This window comes from Delphinus delphis, chromosome 9, assembly GCF_949987515.2.
Source record: "Delphinus delphis chromosome 9, mDelDel1.2, whole genome shotgun sequence".
NCBI classification, from domain to species: Eukaryota; Metazoa; Chordata; class Mammalia; order Artiodactyla; family Delphinidae; genus Delphinus; species Delphinus delphis.
Window position 1 is genome coordinate 66,049,212 of NC_082691.1, and position 15,211 is coordinate 66,064,422.

Genomic DNA, 15,211 nt, shown 5'->3' on the forward strand with positions numbered 1-15,211 from the left:
CCTAAAACAACCACTAAATTAATGATACAAAGATTTACACCTAATAAGCCACAGAGGAGATAAAGTGGAATCATAAACAGTTCACCAAAGAAGATAAACAAATGGTCAGTCCGCACATGAAAAGATGTTCAACATCATTTGTTGCCAGGGAAATGCAAATCAACACCACAGTGAGATACTGCTTTATACCAACCAGGATGGCTATAGGCAAAAAGACAGATATTAACAACTGTTGGAGAGAATGTGGAGAATTTAGAACCTTCATGCATTGCTAGTAGGAATGTAAAATGGGGCAGTCACTTTGGAACAGTCTGGCAGCAACTCAAAAAGTTAAGGGCAGAGTTACCATATGACCCAGCAATTCTACATCTAGGAATATATACCCAGGAGAAATGAAACATATGTCTACACAAAAACATGATATACACGGCAGCGTTATCCATAAAATGTCCATCAACTGATGAATAGATAAACAAATGTGGTATATCCATACAGTGGAATTCATTGATGAAAAGTAATGAGGCAGGGATATGTACCATAACATGGATGAACCTTGAAAACTCTATGCTAAGTGAAAGAAGCCAGTCACAATAGGCCCATATTATAGGATTCCATTTGTATAAAATGTCCAGATTAGGCAAATCTATAGGGGCAGAAAGTAGATTCGTAATTGCTCAGTGCTGGGGGAGGGGTAGGAATGAGAGGATTTGGGGGTGATAGCTAAAGGTATGAGGTTTCTTTTTGGGATGATCTGTAAATATGGTGAAGGTTACACAATTCTCTGTATATACTAGAAATCACTGAACTGCACACTTTTTAAATGGGTGAAGTGTATGAGATGTGAATTATATCTCAAACTGTTACAAAAAAGTAATCAATCCAAAAGTAGGCAGAAAAAGAGAACAAAGGGAAAAAGGAATAAGTGGAACAAAAAGAAAAACAGCGAGATGGTCAGTTTAAACCTAACCATATCAATAATCACATTAAATTTAGATGGTCTCAGTGCTTCAATTTGAAGGCAGAGGTTGAGAGATTGGATGAAAAAGCAAGAACCAACTCTATGCTGCTTACAGGAAACCCACTTTAAATAAAATAAGGTAAACATAGAATGACAGAAAGGGATGTACCATGGTAACACTAAAAATAACCAAACCAAACAAACAAACAAAACACCAGGTGGATAGTAATATAAGACAAAGTAGATTTCAGAGCAGAGAATATTGCCAAGGACAAAGAAGTCCAGTTCATAATGATAAAATGGTTAATTTGTCAAGAGAAGATAACAATCTTAAATATTTATGGGCCTGATAACAGCTTCAAACTACATGAAGCAAAAGCTGATAGAACTGCAAGGAGAAATAGAAAAACCCCCAATTATGTCTGTTATTTTAATTTAAACGCTTGTCATACAATAACTGAGAAGGAGGTTTGGAGATTGTCCAACCCAGTCCACTCATTTTACTGTAGGAGGGAAATGGGGCTGAAAGAAGTCCATTGACTTACCCAGGGCCGCAGAGCTCAGAGCTAGTGTCAGAGCCTGGCCATTAGCCTAAGCGTCACCAGGGCTATTTGGCTCTGTGAGATTCCCTGCATTATACGGACTCCCAAATACAGCCTAACACTGTGGTGAGAGACTTACCATCCTCAAGAGGTGGAGTCTACTAGATCACTACTCATGGTTACTTGTGTGTCAAGACACTACCCATTCAGCCCCTTTCATAAATATTTATTAAAGCCGAGGCACTGTTGGAGGTGCTTGGGGTACAGCGGTGAAGTCCAACTCCCTCCCCTCGAGGAGCTTATATTTTAGCTAGGAAGAGACAGGCAATGAACAAATCTACAAGTGATAAAGGCTATTAAGAAAAATAAAGCCGGTGAAGAGGGATCAAGAGCCGGCCAGAGCTTTAGGAAACCGTGTCCGCCTAGTATTTCCCCAAGAAAGGCTAGTCCTGTGAAACCTTTCGCATAGAATGTCAAACAAGCACCGCCTATACTGTTTCCTTCTGGAGATTCCCTGTGCCTGTTAGTAAATTGAAGGCTATGAGAAGTCCTGCGCTGATGAAACATTTCAATTTCTCTGATCTAGTACTTTCCAATGATGGAGCATGCCTTGAGGAATGTCCATGGTGCCTCTTAGGCTCCCTACCACATCTTTCCTACCCACTTTCTAGAAGCCAAACTTCCAAGTTTTTGTGTCTTTAGCTTATTCCTCGAAAAGATTGTAGCTTCTTCCAGCCTCACTTGCAGCTGAGGCAATTACATCCACTTGAGAGGCAGCATGATGCTAGGGAAGGAGCCCTGCCCCTGGATCCTAGGGGGTGATTCCCAGCAAGTTTCTTGGCCTCAAAGATAAAATGAGGATCTAGACTTGGTGCTCTCAGATCCCCTCCAGCTCTAAAATTTTATAATTCCTTGGACTGAGATTTTAAGACTGTGGTTGACCTTGGCCATTAAAATAGGTATTCATGTTCCAGATGCTGATCCTGTCACTTTGTTGTGGAAAAAATGTTCAATCTCTTTCATACTCCAGTCTAAGACTGGCTTAAAGCACTGGTTCCCAAGCTATGCACCGGAGTCATCTGGAGGTTTAACACATACACTGTTTAGGTCCCACCCCCAGAGTTTCTAATGGGATTGATCTCGGGGAGAGGGGCCTGGGCATTGGGATTTCAGCAAGTGCCCTTGGGGTTCCCATGCGCTGCCACGGTTAAGAACCACTGCCTGTAACACATGGTCTTTATACTGCAGCCTTTCTTGAATACATTCAGGGATTGTTGCCATATCTGAGCACCAGCTGGGCCTGGGGATGTATGACTGTATAGGGAACAGCTGTATCTTTGGCCATAAATAGAAGATACCAAAAAAACATAAACCCTCAAATGGAAAAGAATATAATTACATTTTAGCTTAATACTGGTGCGTATCAAGATTCTGAGCCCGAGATCACCGTTTTCTCCATGGTAAGAGATTAACAAATCTGAGAACGTGTTACGGTCACAGTGGCCCTGAACTGAGAATCTCCCCTCGACACAAAGTGATGGTCAGAGTAATGAAAAGGGAAAGATTCCCCACTGAGTGGTTCGATCGTAGTTAGTGCTGTGTCTGGGGCCTCCTAAAGGTCTATTCCTCAATGCCACCATTGGATTACATTTTGGGAGATGCTCTTTAAGTCCTTCAAGGTCATTTCTTAAGGGAGTCATTCCTGGAAGTAGGGCTATGAGATCAGGGAAGAGATGATCAGGCCTTACTTTTCCAATACTTAGGAGAAATGTGGCTAAGAAAGAGCATCAGTGGCAACGGTGAAAGGGGAGAGAAGGCGAGAACCGGAAAAGTGCGGCATGAGGTTGAACTTGGCAGGGTGTGGACGATGGGGACGATGCTTCCAGGTGAGCCTGAAGCGGGAGTCAGGGCAGGGGAGGTCCCTGCTGCTTGTAGACGGATGACAGCCCCCCAGCTCCAGCCAGCGGCACTTCCTCCTCTGGCCCAGGGGCTGGCTGAAGGAGCCTCCTTCCCCGCTCCCAGAAGTTCAGGGTCCAAGGGCTTGCCTGATTCCCTCTTCTGCCTCTGGAGCATCCTGTGCTAAGCGAAGCCTCCTAATTAGGCACCCAGAAATCAAAGTACTAGGCTCTACCAAGAAGAATGTTCCAGAAACCCTCCAATTTAATAAACAATAAAGAATAAACTGTTCTGTGAAAAAGCAGAAGTCTGAAACTAACTGCAGATGTTGCTTTTAAGGGGAAATGAATAAAGCAAATGGGAGCTGGAGTTCCTAAGTGATAACCATATCGCCTTTAAAAATTAATGAATATTATTTTCTGTAATAATAACAACTCTGGGCATTACCATCAGAAGAAACATAGTACCTCTGACGGTAAATGTTCTCCATTTTGGTACTGTAAATGGAGCCACCTCGTTCTGTTGGGACTTTGCTAGAATAATCTCCAGCCAAATGCTCCATAAGAAATAAAATGCCAGATGTCGGGGGAAATGACGAAAGCCTTCAACTGTCAGCCATGAAATGAAACCATTTATCAGTCAATAGACTGAGCTTTTTTTTTTAAAAACAATGTCTTTTTCTCTTTTTTTTGGCTGTGTTGGGTCTTTGTTGCTGTGCGCGCGTTTTCTCTAGTTGTGGCGAGCGGGGGCTACTCTTGGTTGAGGTGCGCGGGCTTCTCATTGTGGTGGCTTCTCTTGTTGCAGAGCACGGGCTCTAGGCGCGTGGGCTTCAGTAGTTGTGGCGTGTGGGCTTCAGTAGTTGTGGCACACGGGCTCAGTAGTTGTGGCTCATGGGCTCTAGAGCGCAAGCTCAGTAGTTGTGGCACACAGGTTTAGTTGCTCTGAGGCATGTGGGATCTTCCGGGACCAGGGCTCGAACCCGTGTCCCCTGCATTGGCAGGTGGATTCTTAACCACTGCGCCACCAGGAATACCAGACTATGAGCTTTTAAAGGAGGAATTTGATACAAAGAAACCCGAACTGGTACTGCCAAAATTTCATTCCTGCCTTTCAATCCACTTCCCTGGAATAAGGCCAAGTCCACTGAAGGAAGGAGAAATAACACTTCTGGGTTCCCTGGAAGTTGTGAATTGAGGTGCCTGTTTTTAACTGCTTTTGAGCTCTGTTGTGGGCGCTGATGTGAAGCCATTTAGTAATACCAAAGCAGATGCAGGCTTGCACATAAGAATGATTGGGAGCTGCTTCTTCTCAATATCCATGTATCTCATCAGAAAAATAGGTTCTTCTATTTCTAACAGCAGACAGTGACCCCTTGGCACATAAGCTGGCACATCTACAAACAGACAAATGGATTGTCAATGGGGAAAGTTTTTTACAATCCTTTCTATTTACTTTATTGTCATAGAAATGTTTTGATTAATCCACTTTAAAAACTTCATTTTGAAAAAAAAAAAAGTCTTCCTCAATAGACAATCCGAATAGGTCTGTATCTATTAAAGAAACTGAATCAGTATTAATACCCTTCCAAAACAGAAAGCACCAGGCCCAGATGAGTTCACTGGTGAATTGTACCAAACACATAAGGAAGAAATGATACCAATTCTCTACAAGTTCTTAGAGAAGATAGAAGCAGAAGGAATACTTCCTTAACTCATTCTGTGAGACCAGCATCACCCTAATACCAAAGCCAGACAAAAACATTGCATCATTTTATGCAAAGGAACATTTCTGTATAGTATCATGATGTCAGTTAAGTTATGGCATCATTTGAGACCAATCATTCAGAGGTTAAAGAAAAAAAAGAATTGAGTAGTTTAAGTGTAGACATTATGAGCCTTTTAAAAGTCAAAAATTATTATAACTTTTTAAACTAGAAATGAAAAGGCCACTGAAGCATCCTACAGTTTTTAATTTCAAATAAGGCAGATATCAATTGCTAAAATCCACATAAACAAAAAGCTTCTTCTTTTTCTTTTTAACCGTAAAGAATTTTTGAGTTAAAAAAGTGAGAAAAATCACTGTATATTATCCCCAGCTGTGATAGGTACATTTCTTGCTATGACCTCATAAGGAGCCATTGTTATGGAATTCCAGGCACCTGGGTCCCTGGCTGGGCCTAGGTTTTTGGTCTGTCTATCCCAGGAAGCTAGCTTTCAGTCATCTGAGGGGTTTTCACCAAAGTTAAATCTTTTCCTCTTTGGCTCTTTGTCTGTTTTGCTTACTACCTTTACTCCCCCTCCACACCCCCCCATTCTTTCTTTTTCTCATTTTTTCATTTTTCTAATTTAAAATGTTTTTCTTTTTAGCTTTTCCCTGTTTTCTTATTTTTCTTTCTTTTTCTTTTTACTTTCTCTCACTCTTTTCTTCTTTCCATTTTTTCTCATTTTTCTTTCTTTATTCTTTTTTCTTTTTCTTGCTTTTTTCTTTATTGTGGGAGTGGGTACTGAGCAGAATACACAGTATTCCCTTCTATGGGATATTTCACATGGAATATGAAAACCTGCTCAAGAAACTCCTCATCTTCAACCCCATCAAGGGAAGCCCTTTAGAGGAAATCATAAAGGATTCATGGATGAACATGGGCCATGAGGAGGAACTAATGCCTTACACAGAGCTACTACCTGACTACAAGGATCCTGGGCAGACTCAGTTGATGGTGTCCATGGGCTACACATGGGAAGGGATCCATGACTTGTAGATGAGCCAGAAGTATGAAGAACTGAAGTGATGGTCACCTATGTGCTCCTGGCTTACAAAAGATATGAACTGGGGGGCTATATCATTACCCTGAAGCCCGCTCCTTTGGCTAATCTGACCAACAGCTTGCCCTTCTTACCCATCCTGCAAAGTACAGCTAACCCAAGGCTGCAGAGTTTCAGTGAGCTTGCCATTCCCACCTTTAATTCTTACTCTGAGAGCAGCAGCACAGAAAATCAGTGGCCTGAGGGGCATCAGGAGTTAGGACGGAAGTCCAGCAGCACAGCCAAAGTACCTGCCAATCCCCTACCTGGATGGAGAAGACCACCCCATCACAGCCCCCGGCATGGCCCTGTGGTCTCCCCCTGCACCAACACACCACCAGCAGTGGTGGTGGAGCACACCCCAGATGGAACCAACCTCCCCAGGGGGTATCCTGCAAAGAAAACTCCCTCCACACTGGGCAGCTCAGACAGGTGCCTGGCCACCAGAGTTTGCCTGACAGTGCAGCAGCCAGGGGGCAGTGGGAAAGTGAAGGTCCTTCACCTGCATCTGCACCTGTGTTTCAGGTCAGCCAGAAAGAACCAGCCTGAAGCTGAAAGCAGAGGTAACCTCAGGTAGTCCAGGCAGTGATATAAACAAGAGAGCACATTGGGAGGTCAAGCGTGCTCCCTGCACTTTCCGTGGAGTCTGAAGATCATGAGATCCATGGAGCCCAATGAGATGGTGTGGGACATCAGTCAGATACTGCAAGAAAACAGCTGCGGGTGGGAGCTGAGCTGCTGTGGGTACACGGCCCATCCTCGAGAGGACTTTGTGCAGTGGAAGATGGAGGTGCGCAACCCGCCTGGCCTTCACTCATGGGGTTCAAATAAGAGGATATCCGGCACCTCCATGGCCTTCGAAAGCGTAGTCTCCAAGTTGACTGGCAGCTCAAAGGACTGCCATGAGGCCACTAGGGAGACAAGAGGAGAGGACCCTGGCTGGAGCCACAGGCCGGCCCCTCCCCTGCACCTGGCTGAACTTCTGAGGCTAGACTGTTACCCCCCCACCCGCCCTGCATTTCTCTTCTTCCCTGCTCTTCTCCGTCTTGTCTTCCGTGTTTGTGGGGGAGGGGAAATGGCTCAGTAGAAATAAACGCAATCAAAAAACATGTGCTAATTTATTGTGTTTAAACACAATCATTTTAAAAAACTACCCTGCTTTATTGCTACAGCTGTCACAAGACATTCATCGATCACTTGGCCAGAGGAAGGCCCTCGCCAAAATTCTCTCGTGACCCAACTGAAAAAACAAAACAAAACACTTTTCTTGGGGGAAATCAACGTCTGGTGAAACCATCCTAAGAATGAGACAAAGGTCAATGAATTGTAAAGGGGACAACATTTGGAGCTGTGGTATTGGCTTTTCTTGCTGGGAAAACAAGGCCTGAGGATCACATCTATATGATACATATTGCTGTGAGACAACCACTTCAGTATTTGTAAGCTTAAAACAATGACAATGTATTCTCTCTCATGACACCTGCCTTCTGCGTCCCCAATCCTAACTGGGGAATGTTCACTGGTCTCTTCTGTTAGCTCCAGACTCACCTTCTTGGACCCCTTTGTTCCCCTTCAGCTTCCTCCTCTCCACCCCAGGTCACATATCCATCCCCCCTAAAATTACTGTCTTTTTTTTCTCTTTGTGTTCAAAGAGCACTCCTTTTTATTTTTTGAAGATTCCCCCCAGTCTTTATTGAGGTCTAATTGAAGTATACTAAACTGCACATCTTAAAAGAGTACAGTTCTATCAGTTTTGACATACATACTCCAGTGAAACCATGACCCCTCAAACATTTCTATCACCCCCCCCCAAAGTTTCCTTGTGTCGTTTTTTAATCCATTCCTCCATCATATCCCCAAGCAACTGCTGATCTGCTTTCTCTATATATAGGTCAGCTTGTATTTTTCCCTGGAATCATACAATATGTTCTCTTTTTTTGCATGGCTTCTTTCATTCAGTATGGCTTTGAGATTCTTCAATATTGTGGGTATTAACAGTTTGTCTTTATTGCTGAGTAGTATTCCATTGTATGGATATACCACAACTTGTTTATCCATTCTCTACTGGTGGATTTGGGTTGTTTCTGGGCTTTGGCTATATACCAAATTTCCTATTAAAATTCGTGTACAAGACTTTGGGTTTTATGCTTTCATTTCCCTTTGGTAAATACCCAGGGATGGAATTGTTGGCTTGTGTGCTAGATGTATGTTGAGCTTTTTAAGAAAGTGCCAAACTGATTTCCAAAAGCATTGTATCTTCTCACACTCCCACCAGCAACGTGTGAGGGTGTCAGTGGCTCCACAGCCTCACCAGCATTTGGTGTGGTCAGTCATTTTAAATTTAGCCATCCTGTTGTGGTTTTTGTTTGTTTTAATGCACAGCAGTTCAGCTTTTGGCTTCATTTCTAAAAGGGAGAACACATGCTTATGTTTCTAGGAAACAAAACCAGATGATGCCTGTTGTGCCAGTGAAGTTAATAGTTCCCATCTTATTTTCCAAAGTGTTCTGGATTAAATAATAAAATATGTTCCAGCCCAACTAGCAATGCCCCCAGGCTGTCCATCCGTAGCCACAAAGGCCCATTAAGGCGTTCTGATCAACCGAGATTTCTTCCTCCTCTAAAGATATTTTTCTGTTAAACAACTTTTTTCCCCCTTATCACAACAGGATTACCGGAGGAAAGGAGTGGCATAATGTAGCCTAGTGCTAGGGTTGGGGAGCAAGTAGAGGAGGTAGAGGGGGTCAGACCAGGTCCTGATGACATCATTTGAGCTGGAAGCAGTCACGTGTGACATAGGTAAGATCTAGTCCTTAACTTTTTCTACACAAGAACCCGGAAATCCCTTAGCTTTTATGTCTAAGCTAGTTTGACTTGGATTTCTGTCACTTGCCATTAAGAGTCCCGACCAGTCGGTATACACAGTCAGCATGGCGATAGCATTTTGCCAAGCCTTGGCTGGCTCTCATTTCACATTTGAAGTGCCTCTGCGTTCCCTGAGAACTGGTTTTTGTTGACCTAGCCTGGGAAATTTAAAGCAGAAGCACCGGTCACATTGGTTGGGGATGAAACTTCAGAGGTCACTGAATACCCAGGATCAAAGTATTCAACGGTATCACCACACAGTTTGTTTAATCGAGTACTGTAGCTCCGTGTATCCACTGTAATGCTGCAGGCTCTTTAATCTTTAAATTACCATTTAGTGGTATCCAAAAACTCTTTTGAATTTTGGGAAGCATCCATCATGTCCAACGAGCACGTTCTTCCTCCTTAATAACTAGATTTAATACTTACAGAAAATATCCGTATTTACTCAGTGCGCTAAACGTGCAAACGAGCAACGCTATGTGACCTATGTGAACACATCTCTAATCCGTGGTGCGCGCCGTCTCCTAGTAGCACAGAGTTGCTAGAGCTGTTTGAGGACATCTCCCAGTAAGCAAGGCAAAGGTAATACTCCACAGGAAGAAAAGAGGACGCCGAAACTGGGGGTCAGAAGTTAAAAAGATCCCATTCAGTCCTCTCTCGAACGTTCTCGGAACTGAAGCGAGGCCCCTGACCCGCAGGGGTGCCTCCCCCACTGGGAGTGCCCTCGCCCTGTCCCCACGCCCCAAAGACGGACTGAACTCGGGCTGGCGGCCCGGTAGCTTCCGCCGCGCCCCTGGGTGCAGCCCACCGAAAAGCAGTCGGGCAGGTCTCGCCCCGGGCGAGGCTAAAAAGCCTCCATCCCGCACAACCAGCCCTCGGTCCCCGGTAGCAACCCGGCCTCAGGAGCAGAGGACCCGAACACAGCCTCGCGTTGACCCGCCGCAGCTCTTCTGGCGTCGGCACCGCCTCTTCAGTCTCTAAATCCAGCCTCCGCGGCCCAGGGGCCGCTCCCTCCCCGCTGGGCCGTGCCTCCGCACTCCCCGTGCCATCACCACCCCCACACGCTCTGGCCAGCCCTCTCCCAGCACAGGCCAGCCTCTCACACTCCTGGGCCCAGCATTCCTCCACCTCGCGTCCTGGCCCCGCCCCCGCGCTCTCGGGTTTGGAGCTCCCAGGTCCGGGCCTAGCGCTCGGGCCCCGCCCCCACGTGCCCCGGAGTCCGGGGGAGGAGTTGGCGCTCGGGAGGAGGCGTGGCCGTGGTGCCAGCGGAGGCGCGGGCGTTGCGGCCGGGACTTTGGTTTTGACACGGACGGCGAACGGGAGCAGTGTCTGTGGTGCTGGGGTGTGGACGCGGTTCTTGCGGATCCCGCGTTCGAGTCGGGGGCAGGACTTTTTGTCTGGATCAACGCAACCGCGGCAACGCAGCGAGTCCTGGTGTAGCCGCAAGACTTGGTGCAGCCGCAAGACTTGGTGCAGCTGCAGCGGCCGGATTTCACCGCCGCTGCCGCCTCCGCAAAGCCCTGCAGCTCCTGCCGGTTCTGGGAGAGAGACTCTTGAGAGTTTCTCCAGCAGAAAGAGCTGGGACGCGCGGCCCGAGGCGGCGTGGGAGGGATCCCGCGGCCCGCCCCTGACCCGCACCCGCGTGGGCCGTGGCTCTGAAGGCGGCGGGCCAGCGCCGTCCTGGCCTCAGGCCTCGGAGCCGCAGGTGGAAGGAGGAAGCCCTGGAGGAGCGGCTGAGAGGTGGGGCGCCGGAACGGCGGCGGGTCTGGTAGGGGGCGATAAACCCCTTCTCCGTGCCCGCACTAGTGAGGACGGAATTCCAGAGTTGCTGGTGGCGCTGAGTGCCAGATGGGGGCTACCGAAGCAGGGGAGATGGCCCCAGCTCTGGGAGAGTTGAGAGAGGCAGGGACGAGAGGTGTAGGCTGACGGGGATAGGTCCCTTTCCAAGAGAAGCGGCTTATAGCGTTTTTGGACCCCAGTGTGATAAAAATTGGACCTCACCAGAAATCCTCATGGGCCAGCCCTCTTGTATGTGTGTTTTCAGAGGTTCACAGACAGGCATCAGCCCTGGACTCCTGGCTAAGAACTCCAGCTCTAGGTAGGGAGCGCTAATGCAAACTGATTAACTGACTCAATCGATTTGTATGTTTATTAATTTGTTTTCCAGGTGGCCAAGTGAAAGGTGATTTGGACACGCTGGGCATGGCTATTTAGTGTTTGTCTGTGGTAACCATTTCATGCCCTGAATCCTGCACCTTCCCTTCTGTGCCTGTGAGCTCTACTGCGCTTCCTTCCTAGCCAGAGAGTTCTTCTGTGGTGGTGAGGCCTTCCTGGCTCCTTGATCCTGGCCGGCCATGGGGAGCACCCTGGGCTGCCACCGCTCCATCCCCCGGGACCCCTCGGACCTGTCCCATAGCCGCAAGTTCAGCGCGGCCTGCAACTTCAGCAACATCCTGGTGAATCAGGAGCGGCTCAACATCAACACGGCCACGGAGGAGGAGCTGATGACCCTACCTGGGGTGACACGTGCGGTGGCACGCAGCATCGTGGAGTACCGCGAGTACATCGGTGGCTTCAAGAAGGTGGAGGACCTGGCACTGGTCAGTGGCGTGGGTGCCACCAAGCTGGAGCAGGTCAAGTTTGAGATCTGCGTGAGCAGCAAGGGCAGCTCGGCGCAGCACTCTCCCAGCTCCCTGAGGCGGGACCTGCTGGCGGAGCAGCAGCCTCACCACCTGGCCACCGCCGTGCCTCTCACCCCGCGCGTCAACATCAACACAGCCACCCCGGCTCAGCTCATGAGCGTGCGCGGCCTCACGGAGAAGATGGCCGTCAGCATCGTGGACTACCGCCGCGAGCACGGGCCCTTCCGAAGCGTCGAGGACCTGGTAAGGATGGGCGGGGTCAGTGCCGCCTTCCTGGACAGGATACGGCACCAGGTGTTTGCCGAGAGGTCCAGGCCCCCGTCCACCCACACCAACGGGGGCCTGACCTTCACCGCCAAGCCTCACCCCAGCCCCACCTCGCTGAGCTTGCAGAGTGAGGACCTGGACCTGCCCCCAGGGGGGCCTACACAGATCATCTCCACTCGGCCTTCGGTGGAGGCCTTCGGAGGCACAAGGGATGGGCGGCCCGTGCTGAGGCTGGCCACCTGGAACTTGCAGGGCTGTTCAGTGGAGAAGGCCAACAACCCTGGGGTGCGAGAGGTGGTGTGCATGACGCTCCTGGAAAACAGGTGAGCACAAGAACCACCAGCGGTGTTGGGTGTGAAGGCAGCTCTTGCGTGGCCTCATTTGTGCATGCAAATGAGTGGATTTTGTGGGGGTAGGGAGAGAGCACGATTTTTAAATCAGTGTTCTTGAGGCCCCAGCTAGTATCGTGCAGTGTTCTGAGTGGCTGAGCTCTTCTTCTGCTCCAGGATTTTCTGAGTACAGCTGTCTGGGCTTGAGGTCTGTATCTTGAACATGGTATATCTGAGATCAGTTCCTAACTTCGGGGTAAGTGGAGATTGTATTGGTGTTACTGCTTTGGAGAGTATAGTTTGGCTTACAAGACTTCATGGGGTTCACACCAGATCAGGCACTCGGAGCCTGGGAACTATTGCAGTTTTGCATGTATGAAAGAGCTACCTGGATTTCTTTTTCTTGGGAGGCAAAGTCACATTCGTTCCACCAAATATGCCTATTTGTGTGCAGAAAATCATCTTCAAGGCCAGGTATTTGCAAACACACGTGCTATGTATATTTACCAAAATGCTGCGAACGAATCACTCTTCATTCTTTTCCTTATTTAGCCTGAAGTTGGTTTTTAGGCTCACAGTTGCAGCCCCAAATGTATGTAACCTCTCCTGTCCCAGAGTCAGAAAAGTCCAAGCTGGAGTGTGGTGAATATTGGCCAGATTTTCCCATTTGAACCGTAGAAGATGAGAGTTGTAGGATGGGCTCTTATCACTGAGTGTTTACATTATTCACAACACTGCTTTCTGTAGGAACTTCCGTTAACCCTCCCTAAACCAAAACAATATTATTGTAGCAGTAACTAACCACTGTTAGTGCAATAGTGTATTATATAACATAATCAACTTGGGGAAGGAAAGAAATGTTTCTAATGGTCCCTTCCCGGGCAGAAACCCTCTGATCCCGGTCTGGAGGGAATTGGCCGTGCCACCCCCCGAGACACAGTATGTTTAGGGCCACTCGCTGCTTTCTTTTGCCCTGAGCTGTTGGTGAGGCCGGTGAGGTGGCAGTTAGTGACATGAAGTGACTTCTCGGCGGGAAATCACAGTGCATTGTGGCAGAGCGTCAGGATAAATGAGTGAGGAGAAAACCAGGTCACAACGTTTCCCTGGCACCGTCCCACTGGCATGCTCCGTCACTGAGGACTGAGGGACCTTGCACCAGCTCAGGGAACGGGACCTGGGGAACCCCTGAGTGCTCTTCCTGCACCGCCGTGTCCTCTGTTTTGCAGCATAACTCACTCCTTTTGCAAAATCATCTAGTTCACAGGTGAGAACGGGACTCAGCCTAGGACGTACTTGTCGGGAATGGCTTGGCAATTGTTCTCTCCATCCGTGGCTGCATGGGTGTATGTATGGGCAAGGAGAAGGGAGGAGGAGGAGGGCTAGCTGTTTAATTCCTATCATGAGTTTTCCTAAGGCTTAGTTTGGGGGGTGGAGGAGGATGAATCAGGATCTGAAGTTGCCCCAGTAAGAATGATAGACTGGGTAGCCCTTGCCCACTAACTGTGACAGAGTTTTCAAGCGTGGTCTCTGGACCAGCATCAGCAACTGACTCAGAAATTCTGGGTTTCTGTGTGTTCACGCACCCACTGGCTGGTTCTGATACGCACTAAGGTTTGAGCCCCGTTGTGCTGTGTATCGACAGTCAGCTATCCCTGTGGCTTGCCCTGTAGAGCGCCTTCCCCTGCACTGGCTTTTCTGACAAGGTCTGTGAGTCCAGGCAGAGCTTTCTAGGTACTATCTTCTTTGGTTGTTCTGGTCATCCTGTTATTCAACCATATGATGTTCTTTCTGGCCAGAGTTCGAAGAATTTATTCAGATTCTAGAACAGATGAATGTAAAGGGTAGAAAATGGGAGAGTGAGCAAGAAACAGCCGACCTCAGAGTGGGCTCCGATCTGCAGGGCAGACCTGGGGCAGCCAGGGGCACACCGAGGAAGAGCGCTAGCTTGTCCAGCGAGGGATTTGTCCTGGTGTCTCTTGTTTGGATTTCCTCGAGGGGTGATGATTTGTTGAAGGTATTTGACTGCTGTCCTCAGGTGAGAGTGCAGGAAGAGCTTACCGAAACCCAGAAGGGTGTAGAAGGGAGCGTCTGGGAGTGACTTTAAATGTGACTTACGTCCCCATCACATTTCTCACACTTGGCCACATCTGTTGTCCTGTGGGTTGGTGGTTCCTTTTGCCTGTTCGCGACGTGTTCAGTATTCTGGGTGCTCCAAGCACCTTGTTAGTGTCCGGTAAACCTGAAGTAATTGGCTTAGGGCTTGACCCCCTGCAGACCTGGAGTGGGTCCATTTGCCTGTGTGGCTCTCCTAGGGCACCAAAAGATGCCTGGCTGCGATCCCGTGTCCTCAGAACAGCAGTGCACGTTCTCCAAGAGCTGTGTTCATCCTGATTCACAAAAATGTCTCGCATTCCAGTTGATCCTTTTATGAGTAAGAGGAAACACATTTAGTTGGATCAAGAATGGATGCATGTAATTTGTTGTGTGGCTGTTAATTTTCATACATACATATATACGTAGTACAGGAGTTACCTGACTTCTGGGTGTGCCTTCATAGTTTCCAACAGCTTTCACATTCATTGGATTTCTTCAGTAACTCTGCGAAGTAGGTAATGCATGCTTTTATTAATGAGTCTCCATCTCTGGGTGAGGAAACTAAAACCAAAGAAGTTAAATGACTTACCTCCATCCCACAACTCATTAGTGACTCAGCTGGGACCAGGACCCAGAACCTTCTGACTTTAGACCCATGCTCTTCACAGGCGTGCCGTTTTGTAAGGACCTCACCTTTATCCTGCCTCTTGTTCAGGCATCCCACGCTCTGCCTAACCAAGGGCACTTGCCCAATTGTGTACTAGTCCCATTTTCTTACATTAAATCCATTGTAAAGGAAAAAAAAAAAAACAAAC

The 15,211-nt window shown here is 47.8% G+C and overlaps 1 protein-coding gene across 3 annotated transcripts in view; it reads left to right on the forward strand.

Moving 5' to 3' along the window:
* Positions 1 to 10,374: 10,374 nt before the first annotated feature.
* EEPD1 (endonuclease/exonuclease/phosphatase family domain containing 1) overlaps positions 10,375 to 15,211 on the forward strand; it is a 116,670-nt gene continuing 111,833 nt past the window's right edge. Inside the window, exons 1-2 of one of the 3 annotated variants that reach the window (XM_060020722.1) lie at positions 10,375 to 10,832; positions 11,232 to 12,296. In XM_060020722.1, coding sequence (XP_059876705.1) covers positions 11,419 to 12,296 — 878 coding nt within the window. In that variant the 5' untranslated portion in view covers positions 10,375 to 10,832; positions 11,232 to 11,418. Of the gene's footprint in view, positions 10,833 to 10,856; positions 12,297 to 15,211 lie in introns of those variants that run through there. The other 2 variants (XM_060020719.1, XM_060020721.1) reach the window with 2 other exon arrangements.